The 20031-nt window shown below is 40.5% G+C and overlaps 1 protein-coding gene across 6 annotated transcripts in view; it reads left to right on the top strand.

The window, feature by feature from the left end:
• LOC119723858 (protein unc-80 homolog) overlaps positions 1–20031 on the top strand; it is a 155163-nt gene that overhangs the window by 88236 nt on the left and 46896 nt on the right. For all 6 annotated transcript variants that reach the window (XM_038194738.1, XM_038194735.1, XM_038194736.1 and 3 more), the window contains 7 exons: positions 2053–2196; positions 3832–3932; positions 4833–4919; positions 5580–5732; positions 6755–6793; positions 7418–7477; positions 9421–9517. In XM_038194738.1, coding sequence (XP_038050666.1) covers positions 2053–2196; positions 3832–3932; positions 4833–4919; positions 5580–5732; positions 6755–6793; positions 7418–7477; positions 9421–9517 — 681 coding nt within the window. The remainder of the gene's footprint in view (positions 1–2052; positions 2197–3831; positions 3933–4832; positions 4920–5579; positions 5733–6754; positions 6794–7417; positions 7478–9420; positions 9518–20031) is intronic.

The following is a 20031-nucleotide window of genomic DNA, read 5'->3' as shown; positions in this document are numbered from 1 at the left end:
GTACTCTATTGAGATATTTGGATCTGGATTGATTTAGCAATCCTGTCTTATCTTTCACTTGTGTTCAGTCTCGGTCACATGAATAAATTTGGGGGCATCCCAAACCAGGTTTGATGGCTAATCTTTATTTTCTCAACATCTGGGACATTTATGATTCTCTTTATAGCGTGATACGGTTCTGCTAAAACAAGAAGCATGACCACAGAACGAGTTTCTTTTACAAGTTTCTTGTATGTACAATTGTTTCTATTGTACCATTATTCTCATTTTTCACCACTCTTCCATTCTCATTTGGGCACTCTCAGTTGGGCCTCATGAAACCATGTTCAGCGTTATCTTTTGAGTCTTATTAACTCAATTTAGAAGAATTCTGCAGAGGAGCAATGTTGCTATGGCAACACTTTGTGCAATATCCAGTGTTGTAGTACTCGTACTTGGTACTCGTACCTCATACTCGAGTACTACTCGAGTACTGTTTTTAGAGTACTCGTACTTGAACTAATGGTACTCGTACTTGGGCAGCAAAGTACTTGAACTCCACATGCACTATTTGCAGTTCCGAAAAGTCTGGGACAACCTCAAACATGAGGAAGAAACACCCTGTGAAGAAAGTATCAATGTCAAATTCTGTGGAACTTGACTTGTTTTTTTAGTCTGAGGAATCAAAGGGCTTGAAAGACATGAAGGCTTGGGACTTTAAATGCAATGTACATAGTAGATTAATTGTATTAAATTACCTAAACTTTCATGTCTGTTTTTCAGCTGTGTAGCATTTCCTTGGTAAAAACTTTGGTTAGGAACTGCTATTGCAGATTGAAAAAATAAATTTCAAATTGTTGAAAAATGCTAAAAAAGACAATCTGTAGTTTTTATCACATGTCACTAACATATAATTTTTGGCTTCAAGCACAATGTACTCGGACTAGTACTCGTACTCGGAAGTACAAGTACTCGAACTCGTACATGTACTTGGGAATACAAGTACTCAGACTCGTACTCGGAAGTACAAGTACTCGGACTTGTACTCGGGAGTAAAAGTACTCGGACTCGGACTCGTACTCCGAAGTACAAGTACTTGTACTCTGAGACCTGTACTTGTACTCAATTTGCAAATTACTTGGACTTGAATGGTACTTGGCAATCTAAAGTACTCGGCAGTACTCGGCAGTACTCGGCAGTACTCGGCAGTACTCGGCAGTACTCGGCAGTACTCGGCAGTACTCGGCAGTACTCGACTAAACACTTATCTAACTTTTTATTGCTAGCTGAAGACGATACAGTCCAATTTGAATTTGGTATTGATCAATCAAAAAAGCAATTGTTCTCATGTCTGTATAATTCTAGTTGCTGGTAATTGTGGTGCATGTTTAACCCAGACATTTTTCCCCAAGCAATTTCCTTGGTGCAGAGGTAACGTTGGCAACTAACACCATTTTGTTGTTTTACATATAAATGTTGTGCTTTTAATTCATTTCCAGTTTTTGTTTTTCCGTCATTGTGATTGCATCAGTGCTTAACCATGCTTTCTTTGTCATTTTTATTTAGAAATCATGGAGGAATGATTGGTTTGAAAAAAAAAATCCCCTCACTTTTGTATTCACAATTCACAGTAATAATGCCACAGTCTTCATTATTTATTATTTTTGCAGTTTGTCCTTGACCTATCTCAGTTCCAATTCTCTGTCCTTATTAAAGTAAAGGTTTTTGTGACGGTCCTTGAATTCTTGGTGACAATTCGCAAGTCCTGTGTTTGAATACGTCGTCAGTGTTAAGCTGTCACTGTTTGTCATGTGACATGTGGAATGGTCATAAAATGTAAGAATCTGAGTGGAAGACGTCCTGTTTAGTCTCGAGTCTGTTTTGACGTCAACCTAGTATGAGTAACTTTCAACGGGACATATCTTGTTACAAATAACTTAACCCAAAATAAAAACCGTTAGGACCAATGAAATGAGCTTGCACAAGAAACTGGTTTGTCTTTGGGTTGACTTCTGACTAACAAATCTGTTACCTTTTATATATGATCTTTGACCCTTTCTGAATACTAATAAGGTGATGACGAGGGTCTGATCACTGAGCGTGCCCACCACAGCCCACCCACTTTTGGCGTGTTCTTCCCGTCATGCGTCTGTACCACCATTGTGCATTTGGTGGCACTGTTGGAGGATTCAGAGGTTAACAAGGAAGGAGTAGCAGGTTTGTTGGTCTCCTCAATTAGGTCTATTTTTGTCTTTCCACCTCACTTATCACAAATTTAAATGGTCAGCATAAATTTCCTTGTTCTTAATATAGCATGAAGATTCCTTTGCTGGGAATTAGTCATAATTCTTTGTTGATACTTTGTCACCAGCATTTACGGGAAAGTTCTCTCAGAGCTTTCGGTAACCATCTGGTGTCCTTTTTCAATGTGACGTTATTGTCTCTTTTTGATAACGAGGCTGTAAGGTAGCCTCGTACACCGGCGCAAGCTGGTAACCCTGGTCACGGTTCATTGACGGTTTATGGCGGCGGATGTAGATTGCCTATATCCGAAAGATACAGGAGGTGCATCCACCACCATAAGCTGTCAATGAACCGTGACCAGGCTTACCAGCTTGCGCTGGTTGGTTTACGAGGTGAACTTATGGCCTCGTAATCAGAAAGAGACTGGACAATAACGTCACATTGAAAAAGGCAACCGGATGGTTACCGAAAGCACTGAGAGAATTTTCCCGTAAGTGCTGGTGAAAAAGAATCAACTAAGAATTATTCCTTGTTCTTATTTTAGCGAAAAGTCATTAAAAGTTTACAATTAGGCAGGGCTTTTGATTGGACAGATTTCTGCCGGGTCCACTCCGTTACAAATGCATCACAAGAAACTTGCAAGTACTTTCACAAGTTCAGTCCCAAGTAACAGGTGATGAACAATAACAAAAGAATGTTTTTGGCAGAGTACATTTAAATAGCACTGGAAGTGCATTGAGTCAGGAGGACTTATGATGGACTGAACTTCAACACTGGCTCTAGTCGACAAAAATGCGTCCCTTCAGTGTAGCAATATTTTACTGTTAATTTCAACTTGTCTTTACAAACATTTTGAAAGCATTGATTCTTTTAAATTCACTGCTCTTAATATGCCTGTCTATGGATACCGTGGATGAACAATAGTAATTACAAATATTGAATGCTTCGAGTGGTGTAGTCAACTAGCCTCCCTCGGTGATCCATGAAGCATTCTATTTTCTCGAGGCGAAGCAGAGGGAAAATAGAATGCTCCATGGATAACCGAGGGAGGCTAGTTTTACTACACCACGAGATAAAGCAGTCAACAATTTGCTTGATTTTAAGCGATTACGATGTAATATGTTTGATTTTAAACGATGTGCACAAACCAGAGATTATCTTTGTTTTTAAGTGATTCTGCTTGATTTTAAGCAATAACTGATTAATTTAATCTAAATACAATAAAAGTGTACTTTTCCAAACTACCCCTTCAAGAAAAGTTTGAACCCAGTTCTGCAGCACTAGCGCTTGGAAACAATATGCCCAACGTGCAACGCGCACACCTGTATACATATGCATTAGTATAGTACTTTTGACTGTGCACAGCAAGATAGCAAAAATAGCAAATGCCATGTGAGTCGCTCCGGCCAATCAAGATAAAGAATCTGTGGGTGAGGTGTTATAAATGATGCTATTTTACTACTTTCAATAGCCCATTGGGAGGGGGACACGTACAGTGTGGGTGAACGACAAATCTTATTCTAAATGTGCACAAACCAGAGGTTTTCTTTGTGGATGCTTATGTTATTTTGTAAATTTTGATTGGATTTCCTTTCAATTTCTTGGCAGTGTGCGAGGTTGCAGAGAAGGTATTGTGGGCGTGTCTTGTGGAGGAACCGGCCCTGATATGTCGTTACATACTGGAGAAGATTACAGCCAAAAACAAACAGGTTGGATGAACAGACAGTGAAGAGAATTACATTCAGTGCATCCTGAGACAAAGTATATTTGTATTTAAAAAAATTGTATAAACTAGTTCTCGACTTATTAAGCCATCCTCAGATCGACCTTGCAGTGATACCGAACAGTTGGGGACTGACCTTTGAGGATAAAGCTGCGCCTGAGCTATGACCATGGGGAACATATCTTTTGTGGATCTTTTTGCGACCAGAGTGTAACTGTGATGATATTAAGTCGATTGGCATCAGTTGGTTTTGCCATTGTTTGCGTCACATTGAGCATGCGCGCTTTGGCTTAAATGTGACGTAAACAATTGAAAAAGGACCGGTATGTTTGCTGCCACCAACGTCTCAAAAGTCTCCCATTGCAGTCGATCTGTACAATGTCGGGCGCACATCCACATCATCTTATTTCATTGCGTAGCCAAGCAGCATGGGAAAAATGCATAGTTTTATGACAATCATAGTGGCTGAATGAACAGACCTGGCCATTGAAGATCATTGTCACTGTTATCAACACATGCACCACCATTTTGAAGAAGTCACATGATCATGTCTAAGCCGGGGAATCATTGTCGCATTGTGGGTGACATGAGCATGATTAGTTTGTACAATTATATTGAGATGCCGCTTGTTCCACAATAATCACACAATTTCTCAGTTTTGTGACCTGAGTATTTCTTTTGTGCTCGATGCTGATGGTTTCATCGCGGTGCAAGCAAATGGCAGGTCAACCTGGGGGTGGCTTTATTTGTTGGTAGTTTTTAAAAAAAAATCATCTGGAATGGAATTGAATTGAAGTGAATCAGTGTGATGCAATACAGGCCTTGAAATCACTGAATCCAAAGTTGTTATATTTCATTGTGTTATTTTTGTGTTGATATCTCTTAGGAGGACTTGATTTTATTGATGAAAAAGATGGTATCGCACTACGGTGAGCTGCCGGCACAGACTGCTCATTGTCTCTTCAATTACCTGGTGAGTCTTAGCTCCAGTGGTGTAACTCCATTTATATTGAAGTTGCATAAGTTACAAAAAAATGTTTAATTGTGCAACATTTCAGTTATGATACTTAAAACGTGCTAAGAAGTGGTGCACTAATGCAACATGATGTGGTTTCACTAAAGCAGCTGTTATACAATGTAGGTTGCGTAAGTTACGGCATACAAATTGAAAATGGAAGATTTTACTGATAAATTGTAATTGCCATAGGGCCTAGCTGTCTCAATTGGCCAACTTATTTAGCCATGTTGATACATGACATTCACAGGGTACCTATAAATACCGGTACCTGTAGTATAATGTTTGCTGATGCCTGACAGGTGTACAACCATAGCAAATGACTTTGATGTTTCATTTTAAATTTGCTGCCAAACTTCAGTTTGGACAAAAATTTCCAAGCCTTTCTGAACCAAACTAAAGCGCAGTCAAACAGAAGATTGAAACAGTTTGTATATGTTAGAGCATGATAAACACTGTAAAACAGGTTGCATCTGAAAGTCTTCTATATTTAGTAATAATTTGATGGTATAACTCATTTCCCATGTGAACATCATCAAATCATGATATGCACAAGCACAACTTGCTCATTCTTCTAGATGATCTTCATGTATCAACTTTTTCTACTGTTCTTGACAGCTTGGGTTTGTGGTGTATCATTGTCGTGCGCCACACGAGGGCGCCAATGAAGCTATCGCTAACACCCTGAGCGTTCTTTGGCACATCATTCCGTTCGTCTCAGGAATCTCCTTCAAGGATCTCAAGCAAACACTCAAGAAGGAACAATGTGATGTAAGTCCAGGCAGGCCAAGACTTAAGTACTTTTGAAAATGCTGGAATTCAAATCTCAGTTTGTTAGTTAGGATTGCAATCCACATGTGAATTTGGGAAACATTCAGTGAAACTTTCTTGAATTGCTTGACCATTTGACATTTAGCCGACACTTTGCAAAGGATGTAGCATGTCCCAGTGTGTGTGCGGTGCATAAAGCATCAAACACAATAAATTGTATCTTGGCATATACATGCAAATAATGTAATAAGAATGTCAAAGAGTGTAAAGAAATTCAAGAAAGGAGAATACTATGGTCCTCACTATGATTTTACTTTGCATATGAGTCAGGTTTGGTGATTTCATTGATTTTCAGTTTTGTGGAAACCAGAGGGACAGTTGTATAAATACAAGGTCTCATCATTAACATTTGGGTTCTGTGTAAACTTTTTGGAGTTGTGTTTCTGCCCGATTAACACGGCTGCCCAACACTGATAGTAGAATATCTTTGAAAAGTTTGTGGCCTTTTCCTATTTTAACCCTGTAAATGTCACATCCCCACGGTTGGCCTCAGGTTGACCTTGACTGCGCTGCGACGGAACTAGCCTTGGTCGAGGCATTCGTCGATAGTGTCTGTGATAGTATCTGGCCGCTAAAAATGTGCAAGTGCGAACATTCCTTCTTCGCCAACTGATATGCATATTGAAGCTACACGATGTCGTCGTTCGCGCTTCGTAAAGTGCATAGCACTTGGATAGTGTTTATGTTTTTGGCGGCCAGATACCATCACAGACATTACCAACCAACGCCTTGATGAAAGCTAGTTATATTGTAGCACAAGCAAATCATAGATCAACCTGAGGCCAACCTAGTTGTTATGAGTTTAACTCATAAAAGTACTTGAGCCAATGGTTACATTTAACAGAAGTTTAGTACAGTGATGCATTTACAGCACTCCATGATAAGGATTAAGTTAATTGAATCAAAACTTAAGTTTTGATGATGACTGATGAAATGTTTTATGTTTCTTCCTCTCTTGGCAGCCTACTGTGTTAATCAGTGCTAATGTGCCCTGTGCCAAGGTCAGTATCAAGAACTGCAATATGCAAGGCATACATTTTGAAGTGCCTGATTTGCAATGGACATATCGCGGTAGAATCATGTTAGAATCGCGTCAACGCAGCTTGTGAAGTATTGTCCAATTACATGATATACAAATGAACGGGGAACGCACAACATCTGAGACAAACAAAACTTAGCATACAAAATTCCCATAGGGTTGTCTAAGGGGCATGGCTAACTCACAAACGGCGATAGGTCAATTCGGAAATGACAGTCTTGCACTCATTACTAATAAGCCAGTTTGGTATTACAAAGGCGCATGTGCATAAGTGATATGGGTCATGGGTAATGTGGGATAGTCAAATGCTCATGGAAGGTGCATTGACACGCAAGGACATGCTTAATTTCACGACGTTCGCGCGTTAATTACGAGCAGAATGGGCATTTGTGTAACATCACGTAGCATTGCTTCAGCGATTTTGTCCCGAATGACCTTTGACCTGGACTACTTCATTAAGGTACCGATATGGCTTATTCTCCAAAGCAATGATCATATGTCTTTCAATATTCGTTCTCTGTACTTTTTGTTATTTTAAATTGATTTTCTTTATGTTTTCATAGTTTGTATTACTTAATTCCACCAGAAACTGATTGTTCATGGACCAAACGAGACAGACATCCCAACTCAGCTGCCCATCAGCGAGGTATGCTTGCAAACATGACTCGTAATGTACTTAAACCTTTAGTCTCTTCGCCTGAGTGTGGAAACATGGCAGATATGGTACAAAAGTGTCTGAGGGCCCGTCGCAATTCATATCCGGGAAGAGTTCCAGACAAGTTGCGGGTAGAATCATTCACTTTGCCTGGAAGAAGTCTGCGTTTGTCCTGGACATGTTCCGGAGAAATTTTTATTAGCAACTGCTTGACTCACCAACACTGATAACCTTATCGTGGAAAGATTGCAGGGAAGTTGGTCAGAGTCCTGCAACTTATACACGATACAATGTCTGCAACTTGTCCTTGATATGAATTGAGATGGGCTCTAATTTGAATGTTTTAAGGTTATACATGTAGTTGTGCACAGACTCCAAGTAGTATTAATATTGTAGTCGAGTCCATCGTAAGTCCTCAAAAACTGTCACTAGTGCAAAGGCATTCCTTTGATTCAGTTACTACCGTAATTTTCGGAATATAAGCCGCGCGGCGTATAAGCCGCAGCACGCAAAAATCTGCAAATTAAGATTTGAAGTCGGCGTATAAGCCGCACCGGCGTATAAGCTGCACCGACCGCTGCGGTTTCAATTTTGTAAGGCCTCCAAATTCTAGTCAAAATGCTCTGAACCAGTTCCATTTACACTACAGAAGCTATTAAAAGGGCCACAAAAGTTATATCAAATCATTTACAATCGATACTTTTACAAACAAATATGGGAATTGATGAGAAATAAACACCGGGAACTGCTGTCGGCTGCCCCGTCATAGCCCGGCAGCCTGCGCCACGCACACCGGTGAATGACAACATTTTCCCACAGCACGTGAGAGAGTATGAAACCCACCGTGTGTTGTCTGACTGGAGCGCTACAAATCTTGCTTTGTGGCAACAGATGCTGATTTGTTTTGTCCTAAGAATAAACAGGTCCGTTTTTACCTCAAAACTTATCAAATTGTTGCGATTACTAATGAGTAGTTGCGATAAAAATTCAAGTTTCGATCGTAACTTTCTTCGGAAATTGTCAAAACGAAGCGGACATTTTGATAGACGAATCCATTAATTTTGTAAGGGGTGATTTAGTCCCTCTTTTGAGTTTTACATCATTTCTTGAATACATTTCAAGAAAACAAAATATATTGTGACGTTGAACAACTGATTATGTAATAAATAAATTTTTCGAACGCCATAAAAATTTTAGTCGTCTTTTTTTTTTTTTTTTAAACAGCGGAAATATTGGTAATTATTGTTCCCAAGAAAGAACACCCCTTTATTACCACAAATGGTGTGGTCCGCTGGGGGAAAGCATGCTGCATATCGCTGCTGCACTGTACCAGTATCACGTACGGCTGGTCGCAAGTGTCGAAGACAGCTTTCATCACCGTACTTTTTACCGCTTGGTACCTTTACGTGAGACGTGGTTTCGGTTTGTTAATGACTTTCTTAATTTATAATTCATTTCAGCAACACATCTCTTCTTGTACCAGTACATTAAATACACATGTGAATCTTATTTTTATTCTTCACGGCTCGACGTATAAGCCGCCCTGTGTATAAGCCGCAGTAAACATTTTCATGGGCAAATTCAACGTATAAGCCGCGGCTTATATTCCGAAAATTACGGTAATAGACAAACCCATTCAGCCCTACCCCATGACGTTGGGGCCAATCGAAGCTGTGACTGACGGCCGACCACAGTCTGACATGCATGCACTTAATATGACACGCTCATCTGGAACATGCAGTGTGGTATCATGGAGGGGCATTATATGTTCTCCATGTGCACAGTGGATGTTGCCTCATGAATCTGTATGTTTTGAAATGACTTGTGATTCACTTGTGACAGGGACTCGTGATGGACTTGTATTCAACCCTGAATCCTGCTTATCCAGCTTATGATGAGACATACTTTTGTTTCTCTTTAATTGCTGACATTAGGACATGCAGTTTGAGGAGATCCATCAGGATTGTTTGGAATTCTTCAATATTCCCATCCAGGAGCACCCTGCACACTTCTTGGTGGATAAGAAGACTAGTAAGAGAAGTATTGCTTCTTAAGTTAATATGAAAGCCTAAGCTAGTCGCCCTAAACTTATAAAAATTAGGGACCATGGATTAATTCCAATTTGTGTGTGGCTGAGCACATGTACTACGTAACCCCTGAGGACAGACACACAAAGGCAGAACAACAGATCCTTTCAGTCCTCGGGCGTTAGGTCTTTTGTTCAAAACGATCCTCCATCGTACGGTTATGTGCTTTTACAGCCTTTGGGAGAGGTTATATTACATGGACAAAAGAAAACACAAAGCATTGTCCTCAGGAGTATAGTAAAACAGGAATGTGCATGCAGACCCGTGCTCACGCTTGCTTGTGGGTGTATACCCATGCTCTTGGGTCTGCCCGCATTGCACTCAAAGGCACAGGCTCCTGCATAGGAGTGTGCATTTACCTGTCGTATGGGAACTGGGTACCTGAGCATCCGTTAAAGAAACCCAACCCCAAAATTCAAATCTTGAAAGTTGCTGTTCAGATTTTTCGTAAAGGTCCACATGTTATGTACATGTACATGTACATGTACATCAGTGTGTTGATACAGCAAGATTTAAGTGTGTTCACTGTACAGTGAACTTTATAGCTTTACGGCATTTTGTATGCTGCAGCTTTCGCGAGCATCAAAAATGTACAAAATGTTTTGCTTTTCCATGTAAGCTGGTTTTTATTTTGATACATGCAATTCCCCACAAATGACATGCAAAACCTTTCTTTTTCATTGTCTGAGGAGTAACTTAGTAATTTGTAAAGTTGGTTACGGGTACCCATAATCGAGATCCGGTTCCTGACATTAATAGTCGGGTACTTTGGTACCCGGTTCCGATGCAGGGCCCTTCTCTTGCATTACTTGGGATGCCAGGGCGTGCTGTTGCGTGCCGATGAGTGCCGATGCGTTCTATTGAGCCCAGGCAGGGTTCAACCACATACTTTTGGAGCGCTTTACGGATCCCTGGTAATGCTGACAAAGAGATACCAGCTGGCTGGCTAGACGGTACCAGAGAGGTTTCTGATGAAATGACTAGAGTTACAATGACATAAAAGACACTAGTTGTGCCACAATGGTGTACCAGTGACACTCTTTGGATGGCTTAGTTGAATCAAACACTGGCTACTTGAAAGTTTTTCTAGCGTCACAGTGATTTTTGCAGAGCCTAGAAGTCTTCAGGGTTGTCTTTGACAATTCTTATTTGATTTCAATTTTGCTTGGTTTTTATTGAAACGATATTGAACATGCTTCTGTAAATGTTCAAGTCTGTTGGAAGACTACTTCATTTCTTCGTCAGGTTGAATGTTTTGTTTCATGGTTGATTTGAACGTCTCACATTTGGAAGCAAAGTGTTCGTACATGTACTTGGTTTGAAGTTTAAGCTATTTTCTGATCAATTCGCAATGATCTCCACATAGGCCCCCCCCCAACCCCCCCCCCCCCCAAGTTTAACAATATTTAGAAAATTTAATGCACAAAATGAAATCTGATCCTGCTGTCTCAATGACTGTGACAAAAGTGAGCACAGCCCACTTACAGCCCAACTTGGGCCAATTCACCTCACTAAGCAACAAAAGACAAAACAAACTTTTTCATTGGTTCAAAGTTGTTCTAATCATTTGCATATTGAAATTTCTCACTGGCATACCAAATATGGTAATGGAGTGCAGCTGTGCAAGGCTGGAGAACTGAGTGAGGTGATCCAGATAATTAGGTCAAAGACTTGGCAACACGCCAAATTGCTGGCCTGTGTTCTTGTATGTATATGAAACTAAGGCAAAGAGCAAATGAATTCATGTACATGTAAACAAACATGAACTCGCTGAGTATAAAGCATTTTATCATACACTGTTGATAAAATGAATTAATGGAACGTGTCAGAAAGACTTTTTCGTTCACACTGAGCATGAGTAAATAAAAGGAGAAAGAGGATCAGCCTTTACTCAAGCAAGTAATCAAGATGGTGAGCAGAGGTAGGTATTTGCATATATAGGCACAAATTGTGCAGTATATGCCCTTTCTTTTCCTTTAATTGCCATTGTTATCTTATTTTCTTATTAAATAAACAAACATGTGCTCTCATAATTTTGAAGTTGCAAATTCTCAAATATTGAATTGCACCAACCCCAGCAAAATATTTATACTCTGACATATATGTACATGTCCAGATAAATCATGCCAAATTTCTGAAAGTAAGGTTACATGTACTTTTTCAAAAACTCTGACATCATTTCGTATTCACAAAATGATCATGGATGGTAATGGAGAAAAGAAACAGTACCCATGTGAGGGGGGAAAAATGTTGATTTTATTTTTTTCAAGTGCTTGCAAACCAAGCTACTCTGAAAACCATGTCGCAATGAGTAGGCCTACAGCACTAATGGCCGCAAACTGAAAAAAAAGTTAATTGCAATAATATAAACATATGACAACAGCAACATTTACCAGTCGGCAAAAACTCAACTACAAGCCGAGGCCAAGACTTGCACTCGAGTCGGTAAAATGGCTGGGTGAATAGTTCGCCCGTTGCACACAAATGTGGTCAGATACATCATAGGTCCCAGGGTCTGAATAGCGTGCGGTATGGCACTTGCACGTGGGGACGGTTCGTGATCTTCGGCCCAGTTCCAGCATAGTCGAGTGCTTCACAAGAACTTCTTCACTTGTATTTTTCACTTGTCTTCACAAGTACTTTCACTACTAACAGTGGGTGGACAATAATGTCTTTGTAATTACAGTTCTTGAATGAATAGGTTGTGGCTTACATTGAAACAAAGGTTCTTGTGAAGACTTGTGGATGCGAGTCTGAAAACTACCGTACTCTTGACATTGATAATTCATGCCCAGTAAGATTGTGCTGAATGTGATCAAACGAAGACATGACACCATTGTTGAAGGCTTGAAGTCAAGGTTTTTGAACAATGCAGTTTCATACGAGGAAGGTCGAAAGTGGATGTAATATTTCATGTCAAAGTGATATATACCAGACCATGGAGGAAGGAATAGACTTCCTCCATGACCAGACCTACATGTACCTTTCAGTCAAATGCCCATGGCATACATGCTATTTGTAGTCTGCAAGAATGCCTTCAATACTGGATGATTTGTTGTGTGGCAAACTGTTCAGTGTTTGTCAAGGGCTGAACACTCCAGAAGACATGGTAAAAAGGTTGATCGAAGATCTTTACAACAAAGCACTTTTGCACAATCACCTGAAAGGGACATAAGACAGCCCCCTTCAACAACCCTGTTAGAGTCGGGCAGAGATGTCTCACCAACCTTGTTCAATCTTTACACGGAACACCTCGCGCGTGACTGGACAGCACTTAGAACTACCTGACATGCACCTGGTGCATACTACGTGTACACTATCATGTAGGAGAGGATGTGGACAACCTCAAGAGATAGGTGGACAACCTGATAAGGTGGAGCAGTCTCTCAGCAGATGAATGAAAGACTGCTGGGTTGCAGAGAATTCAAATTCAACAACCAGCAACTCTGTATTAAGCAGGCACCTACGGGCCAAGCAACGCCTCTCAGCAAGATATTATGCCTAATTAGCATAATTAACATAATTTTATTAATATATTTTCTAACTGTGCTTAATGTACATTAATGTTAGAAATGCATTTGAAATGCTAAATCAAGAAGCTTAATTCTAAAACAAAAAGTTATTACCTTTGCCCATTTACTGGCAAGGTTTAATGACCAACCCCCATATTAGATTCGCCTTCATGTCCTTAGAGCAATACCGACCTCGCTGTCAAAATGTTTACAATGCAAAGGTACATTTAAAGGCAACATTCATCCAATTTCAAGAGCAACAACTGAAATGCAACTAAAGTGTGCATTACGCTTTATGCATATACTTGCTCCTAGGGTGGGAGATGATGCAACCTACCTATATTCAGAGTTGTTTCTTCAGTCATGTCAGTCGCGAGTTCCTGTCAAGAGTCTTGAGTCTTGGGGCGATGTGTTTGGATATGAGATTGGAGTTCCAAGTCTTGAGTCAGTCTCAATTCTTGTCGGGCCCAATACTTGTCAAGACCAGACATGATCTCTACCTCTTTTTTTTTTTAACATATGGGGCTCTACAAAGGGCCGGGTATTTGGTGATGCCCAGAGTAGCAGACTGCTTGGTGGTGATGTAGCACAGATATTCTTGTTGGTGGTGCTTTGACAAGCACAGATGTTCTTGTTGCTTGCCTTGACTATCATAGATGTTGTTGCTGCTTGCCTTGACCAGCACATGTTCTTGTTACTATCTTCGACCAGCACAGATGTTCTTGTTGTTTGCCTTGACCAGCACAGATGTTCTTGTTGCTTGCCTTGACTACAATGAGCAGCACAGATGTTCTTGTTGCTTGCCTTGACTACAATGACCAGCACAGATGTTCTTGTTGCTTGCCTTGACTACAATGACTAGCACAGATGTTCTTGTTGCTTGCCTTGACTACAATGACCAGCACAGATGTTCTTGTTGCTTGCCTTGACTACAATGACAAGCACTAGATGTTCTTGTTGCTTGCCTTGACTACAATGACTAGCACAGATGTTCTTGTTGCTTGCCTTGACTACAATGACCAGCACAGATGTTCTTGTTGCTTGCCTTGACTACAATGAGCAGCACAGATGTTCTTGTTGCTTGCCTTGACTACAATGACCAGCACAGATGTTCTTGTTGCTTGCCTTGACTACAATGACTAGCACAGATGTTCTTGTTGCTTGCCTTGACTACAATGACCAGCACAGATGTTCTTGTTGCTTGCCTTGACTACAATGACAAGCACTAGATGTTCTTGTTGCTTGCCTTGACTACAATGACTAGCACAGATGTTCTTGTTGCTTGCCTTGACTACAATGACCAGCACAGATGTTCTTGTTGCTTGCCTTGACTACAATGACTAGCACAGATGTTCTTGTTGCTTGCCTTGACTACAATGACCAGCACAGATGTTCTTGTTGCTTGCCTTGACTACAATGACAAGCACTAGATGTTCTTGTTGCTTGCCTTGACTACAATGACTAGCACAGATGTTCTTGTTGCTTGCCTTGACTACAATGACTAGCACAGATGTTCTTGTTGCTTGCCTTGACTACAATGACAAGCACAGATGTTCTTGTTGCTTGCCTTGACTACGACTAGCACAGATGTTCTTGTTGCTTGCCTTGACTACAATGACAAGCACTACATGTTCTTGTTCCTTGCCTTGACTACAATGACAAGCACTAGATGTTCTTGTTGCTTGCCTTGACTACAATGACTAGCACAGATGTTCTTGTTGCTTGCCTTGACTACAATGACAAGCACAGATGTTCTTGTTGCTTGCCTTGACTACAATGACAAGCACAGATGTTCTTGTTGCTTGCCTGACTACAATGACAAGCACAGATGTTCTTGTTGCTTGCCTTGACTATCACAGATGTCATTGTCGCTTGTTTTGACTAGCACATGTTGCTTGCCTTGAGTAGCACAGATGTTCTTGTTGCTTGCCTTGACAAGCACATACATGTTTGTGCCTTGAGTTGACTAGCACAGACATTCTAGATGGTGACTTCATTTTCACTTTGATAACTTAAGTCAACTGAGACAGATATGCCTTAATTATTCATTGGGGTCAATCATCATTTTCGCAATGAACTCATTGTTTTCATCTGGAGTGCCTTTCACCATGTTCACGTTTACTCTTCATGTACTCAGTGCATTACTTTGAGGACAAGTTGCAATAGCAACTTGTTGACTCTCATTCATACAAGCAGGAATGGACCCAACCAAAAGCGTCAGTTTTTTTCTTTTTCTAGTGACCTCACAGCATGAGGGAAAGTTCTGACCACCCCCCCCCCCCCGTTTTGACATGGACTTGAAAATTCACCTTTTTTTGCGACAGTGTATGTAGTGTCTTTCAAAGAAAGGACCAATGCACACAATTCCAGGGTACATCTATACAAAAAGTGTTTTAATTAACTTTAACTTCACCTAAAGCTACAAAATACTTAGTTGTAAACTGTATGCAGTACTTACACCTGTAAGTGGGCACAGCACTCATATTTTTTTCTAGTATTTGGTAGAGTGTACCTGCATACATTTTTGTAGTACCTTTGTAGTATGTGGTACTTTACCCCATATGAAATCTTGGGGGTGAGGGTTAAATTAAAGAACTTTGAATACACAAATACAACTTATAAAGAAGTACGACTTTAAAGAGCTTGGATAATGGAATGTACGTGAGAGCAAATAAATGTTGAAATTAAACATGTTAAAGAGGTTGTGGAATGCTCGAAAACATTTCCGTCATTTTTTGGGTATATGTAGCCTAAGGTGTGATGAAATAAAAACGACTATTGTTTCCGTCATAAAATGAGTAGAAAAAGGTACTTTTGAGAGCTGTTTTTCAAGTCCTGTCATGCCTGTTTCGACCCGAACGTGCAATTTGTGTAAAAGTCGTCGTTGCGGGCAGCAAACAAAACACAGTAAATCGTGACGTAATAAACAGGACTCCAGCCCGATGCAGAGTAGCATAAACGAGTCCTGTTTATTACGTCACGATTTACTGTGTTTTGTTTGCTGCCCGCAACGACGACTTTTACACAAATTGAACCGATGTTCGTTTTTATTTCATCACACCTTGGGCTATATACGTATACCCCAAAAATGACGGAAATGTTTTCGAGCATTCCACAACCTCTTTAAACAAAGCTGATACAAATCAAGCAGCACAAAACCATGACATTTTATGACATGTCCCCCATCATGTGATGTCAGTCATGACCCGGTGCGGTTATGTTTGCACATTCAAGTTTAATAAACAATTACTCAACAAGTTCTGCCACTTGCGGAACTGTGTGCAAGTCATCCTTTTTTTGTCATTAATATTGATGAAAAGTAAAATTGGATTCATTTACGTCGCCAGTTTTTGTACACTTTCATGTGTGCGGGCTTGCACATGCACCGCATGATCTACTCTGATTTATTACTTCTTTGCAATTTTAGAAAAAAAGTTTACTTCAGTGGACTATCAGTTTAATACAAACTCTGTAAATACAAATTCTGGTTTGAACATGAGGCTTTGCTCCCTAGTACAATGCATAAATTTACGTACGTATGCGACAATGTGCCCAAAGAATGGCACTGGCCCCTCTAGTTTGTCCACTCAACTTACAACAAAGCATGGGCACTCTGACACAAATACAGGCCTACTCACACAAATCTCGCATGTCGCTTTTGGTAATCATCTATCAGGACCTCACAATTCCAATCATCATCCTCGCCGGGTCATACTCTACATTTAACAGTCCGCCCTCTGCCTCACCCACCACTCTCCCTCTGTACCATACATTCTCACCATTCTCGATCTTGCCCCATCACATCACAAACTATCAACCTTCTCATCCTGCCGTACTTCTTCCAGTCTAACATTCTCACACTTTGCCTCATTAGTCATTACCCCTGCTCTTATCTCTTGCCATCTCTTCCCTTAATTTTACTATTTAAGTTAGCCAACTTCCTTTCTTTGTCAGCACAACTTGCCTGGAGCTCCTTGATCTAGCTCCATGATCTGACTTCGCATCTTGGTTCTTGCATCTTGCCAGGATACTCCTCTTCCTCTTTTTGTTCCAAACACTGAATCAGTGCTTTCCTCTCCTTCCTTCTCATTTTCAATTTGTTCATCTCCTTTTTCAATTGTTCTTATCACTGCTTCCTTATATTTTGCATGCAGTTCTATATTACTCGCACGCATTTCACGCATCGCCTTTCTCATTACGCTCATTACATTTGAGTCTTTGAACTTCAGCAAATCTGCTTTTCAGCTTTTCAATTCTCCAGGCTTCACCTTAACAAACTCATTCTTAAGCAACACGCAGACACTATCCGTACCTTTCACCCTATCGTTGATCCGGCATTTTTTGTACTTCAAGTCGATTGAGCCTTATCGTAAGTCCCCCCACTGTACACTTATACTGGAAAAAATCTCGCACTTTCTCAGCTTTTATCATCTTTCCGACCTTTACATTCGTGCATTCTTTCCAAACATACCAAACAAATCCATTTTTCAGCATCTTACATTCCTTTTTTCACCTCTTCACTCAAAATCTCACCCTCGCCCTTCACGTACAGCTTCACCGCCTCCTCATCCAATCCAACATCCACACAATAATCATGAAAACTCTTTTTCACTCCAAAAGAAAACTAGGGCCAAGTCCACAATAAAACGCAAACAAACCAAACAGAAATTAACTTAAGAATAGGCTCTATGCCAGTTGATTAAAATTTGTAAATTGTAAAGTCACTTGTTAATGTCAGGCTTTAGGCCCCTTTTTTGGTTATTTGTTATGAAAAAGCGGAACAAAACACTCCCTGATGATAATGATATGATTCCCTTGCCTTGCCAGCTTGCGCTCCCAACATTAAATTAACGCGTTAACACTTTGTTGCCCCCCTAATTAATTTTTATATAATATTAACTATCAATTCCTAAATCAGATTTTTGGTTAGGAATTTGGTTTTGCGTTGTTTGGTGCTTAACTGAAATGGACAATATAAATTTAGCTTAACTTGGTGACCGTAACTTTCGGAAAATACACACAAAAAGCAGCTCAAAAAAGTCGGCAATCGAGTCAATGCAAGCGTAGACGTACGTACATTTGCAGGGTGACCGTAAGGTCATGACCAAATGCGCTTCAAAATCTGGCAGATTTATTAAAAAATCTGCCAAATTCCCCAGAATTACTTGAAATACACTATAAACACTTAAACTCACATGCAGATTTTTGCCTTAATTATGGTTCAAATTACATTATAAATAATCCATAGTCACATAAAGATGCTATGAAAATTGCGTAAATTTCAGGCAAAAAGGGGTTGCTATACGACAAAGTCTGTTTGCCAGTTAACCTCAGCACCTAGACCAGTCAACCTGTCCTATTTTGCAAGAATTGTTTGAATAAAAGATTGAAGCTTTTTTTAAACAAATGTACCAATTTTTTTCAAATTTGCTATTCTGTCAAATCATGGTGTGATCTAGCCCGACTGCGTCTGGCCGTACAGTACTATCGCAAGCTATGTAGTACGGCCAGACGCCCAAGCAATGCTTCCACAGAGACTGAATTGTTTTGGCCGCTGATGTAGCGATTTTGCTACAGATTTCGATCGAGATTATCTTTTCATCCAGGACACAAATTTCCAAAGTTAAGGTTCTTAGTCGTAGAGCAACTCATACCTTTTCGAAAAAACGTTCTTTGGTTTAAATATTTTCATCCATCTGGCGAATTAATTACAGACTGAATGATCAGGTCAACTCAGGTCCGTAACCAACTCGGTCCTCGTCAACTCGGTCCGTGTCAACTCGTCCCTAGTCGACTCGGTCCCTATGGGAAAATGTACGCCGTGCAAGAACGGTCACACCGCCCGCGGTGCGCTTACATCAGGCCAGGCCTGCGTGGCGGGCGTCGCCACGCGTAAATCACCCTGCAATAGTAAGCTGCACAATATGGCAACATTCTCGATCTTGATACATTGTATTTAAATGCAACATTATTACGATCATAGAAAAGAAAATGATGCAGCCTCAGGTTTTGTCGTCATAAAGCGCACAGGGAGTTTGCAGGCCCATAACGTTTGTCGGGGTGTTTCAGGGGGTTTGAAAGACATGCACCCTTCGCTCGCCAGACCCCACGCCGCTTCGCTCTCCAGGGTTGCATGTTTCAATTTGGGATTTGAAGCGATCAGGCAACGAGCCTGTTTATTCGCTCTTTTCACACTCTGCCATTAGGCATGCAGAGCCTCGATCTGGCAACTTTACACAATAAAAATAGCCGGTTCAGTGATCACGGGAATCACTGAACCGGTGTCTAATAAAAATCCGACTCCTATGAAAATCGGACCCCAATTTCCCTATTATTGGTTCATCCCTCGCACGTGACAGGTCATTTTCCCGAAACGATCCTAACGATAGCGTAGTATCGTACTCACACATGCGCAGTACTACCAATGAGTCCACATTTCATGCTATATTTATTGAAGTCTAATGAAGTGCCAGATCGAGGCTCTGCATACCCAATGGCGGAAGTGTGAAAAAAGCAAATTGAGGCATAACACGAAAACTGGGGTATCATTTACAAAAAAAGTGCAAGGTCGTCTCGCAGTGCTGATAGCCACAGGCTGCCCATGATGACCACGGCTAGGCTGCGCCGTAGCGTGCATGCACGCTACGGTCAATTTTGAAGGGGGCACTGATGAGCCACGCGAAAAAAATCTTTCAGCAGAAATTTGCAAGATTGTCGTCAATCGATCATAACCTTTGGTTTTGAGAAAAATGTTCAAACCTTATTTTTTTTAAATGATCGGCAAAATTTTGCATTTTTGTAGTTGTAGCGGAAATCCTTCCAAATGTTCATTTCATCCTCAGCTGCCTGAAGTTTCCCGAGATACATATTTATACGAAAAACCTGCCCTTGTGACCTCTTGTTTTTAATTAATGGGCACTGCTTTCTTTATTGCTTTATTTTATAC

Source organism: Patiria miniata, unplaced genomic scaffold (genome assembly GCF_015706575.1).
Source record: "Patiria miniata isolate m_02_andy unplaced genomic scaffold, ASM1570657v1 HiC_scaffold_17, whole genome shotgun sequence".
Classification (NCBI taxonomy): Eukaryota; Metazoa; Echinodermata; class Asteroidea; order Valvatida; family Asterinidae; genus Patiria; species Patiria miniata.
The sequence above is the reverse complement of the archived record's forward strand: the minus strand, read 5'-3'. Positions and strand labels throughout refer to the sequence as shown.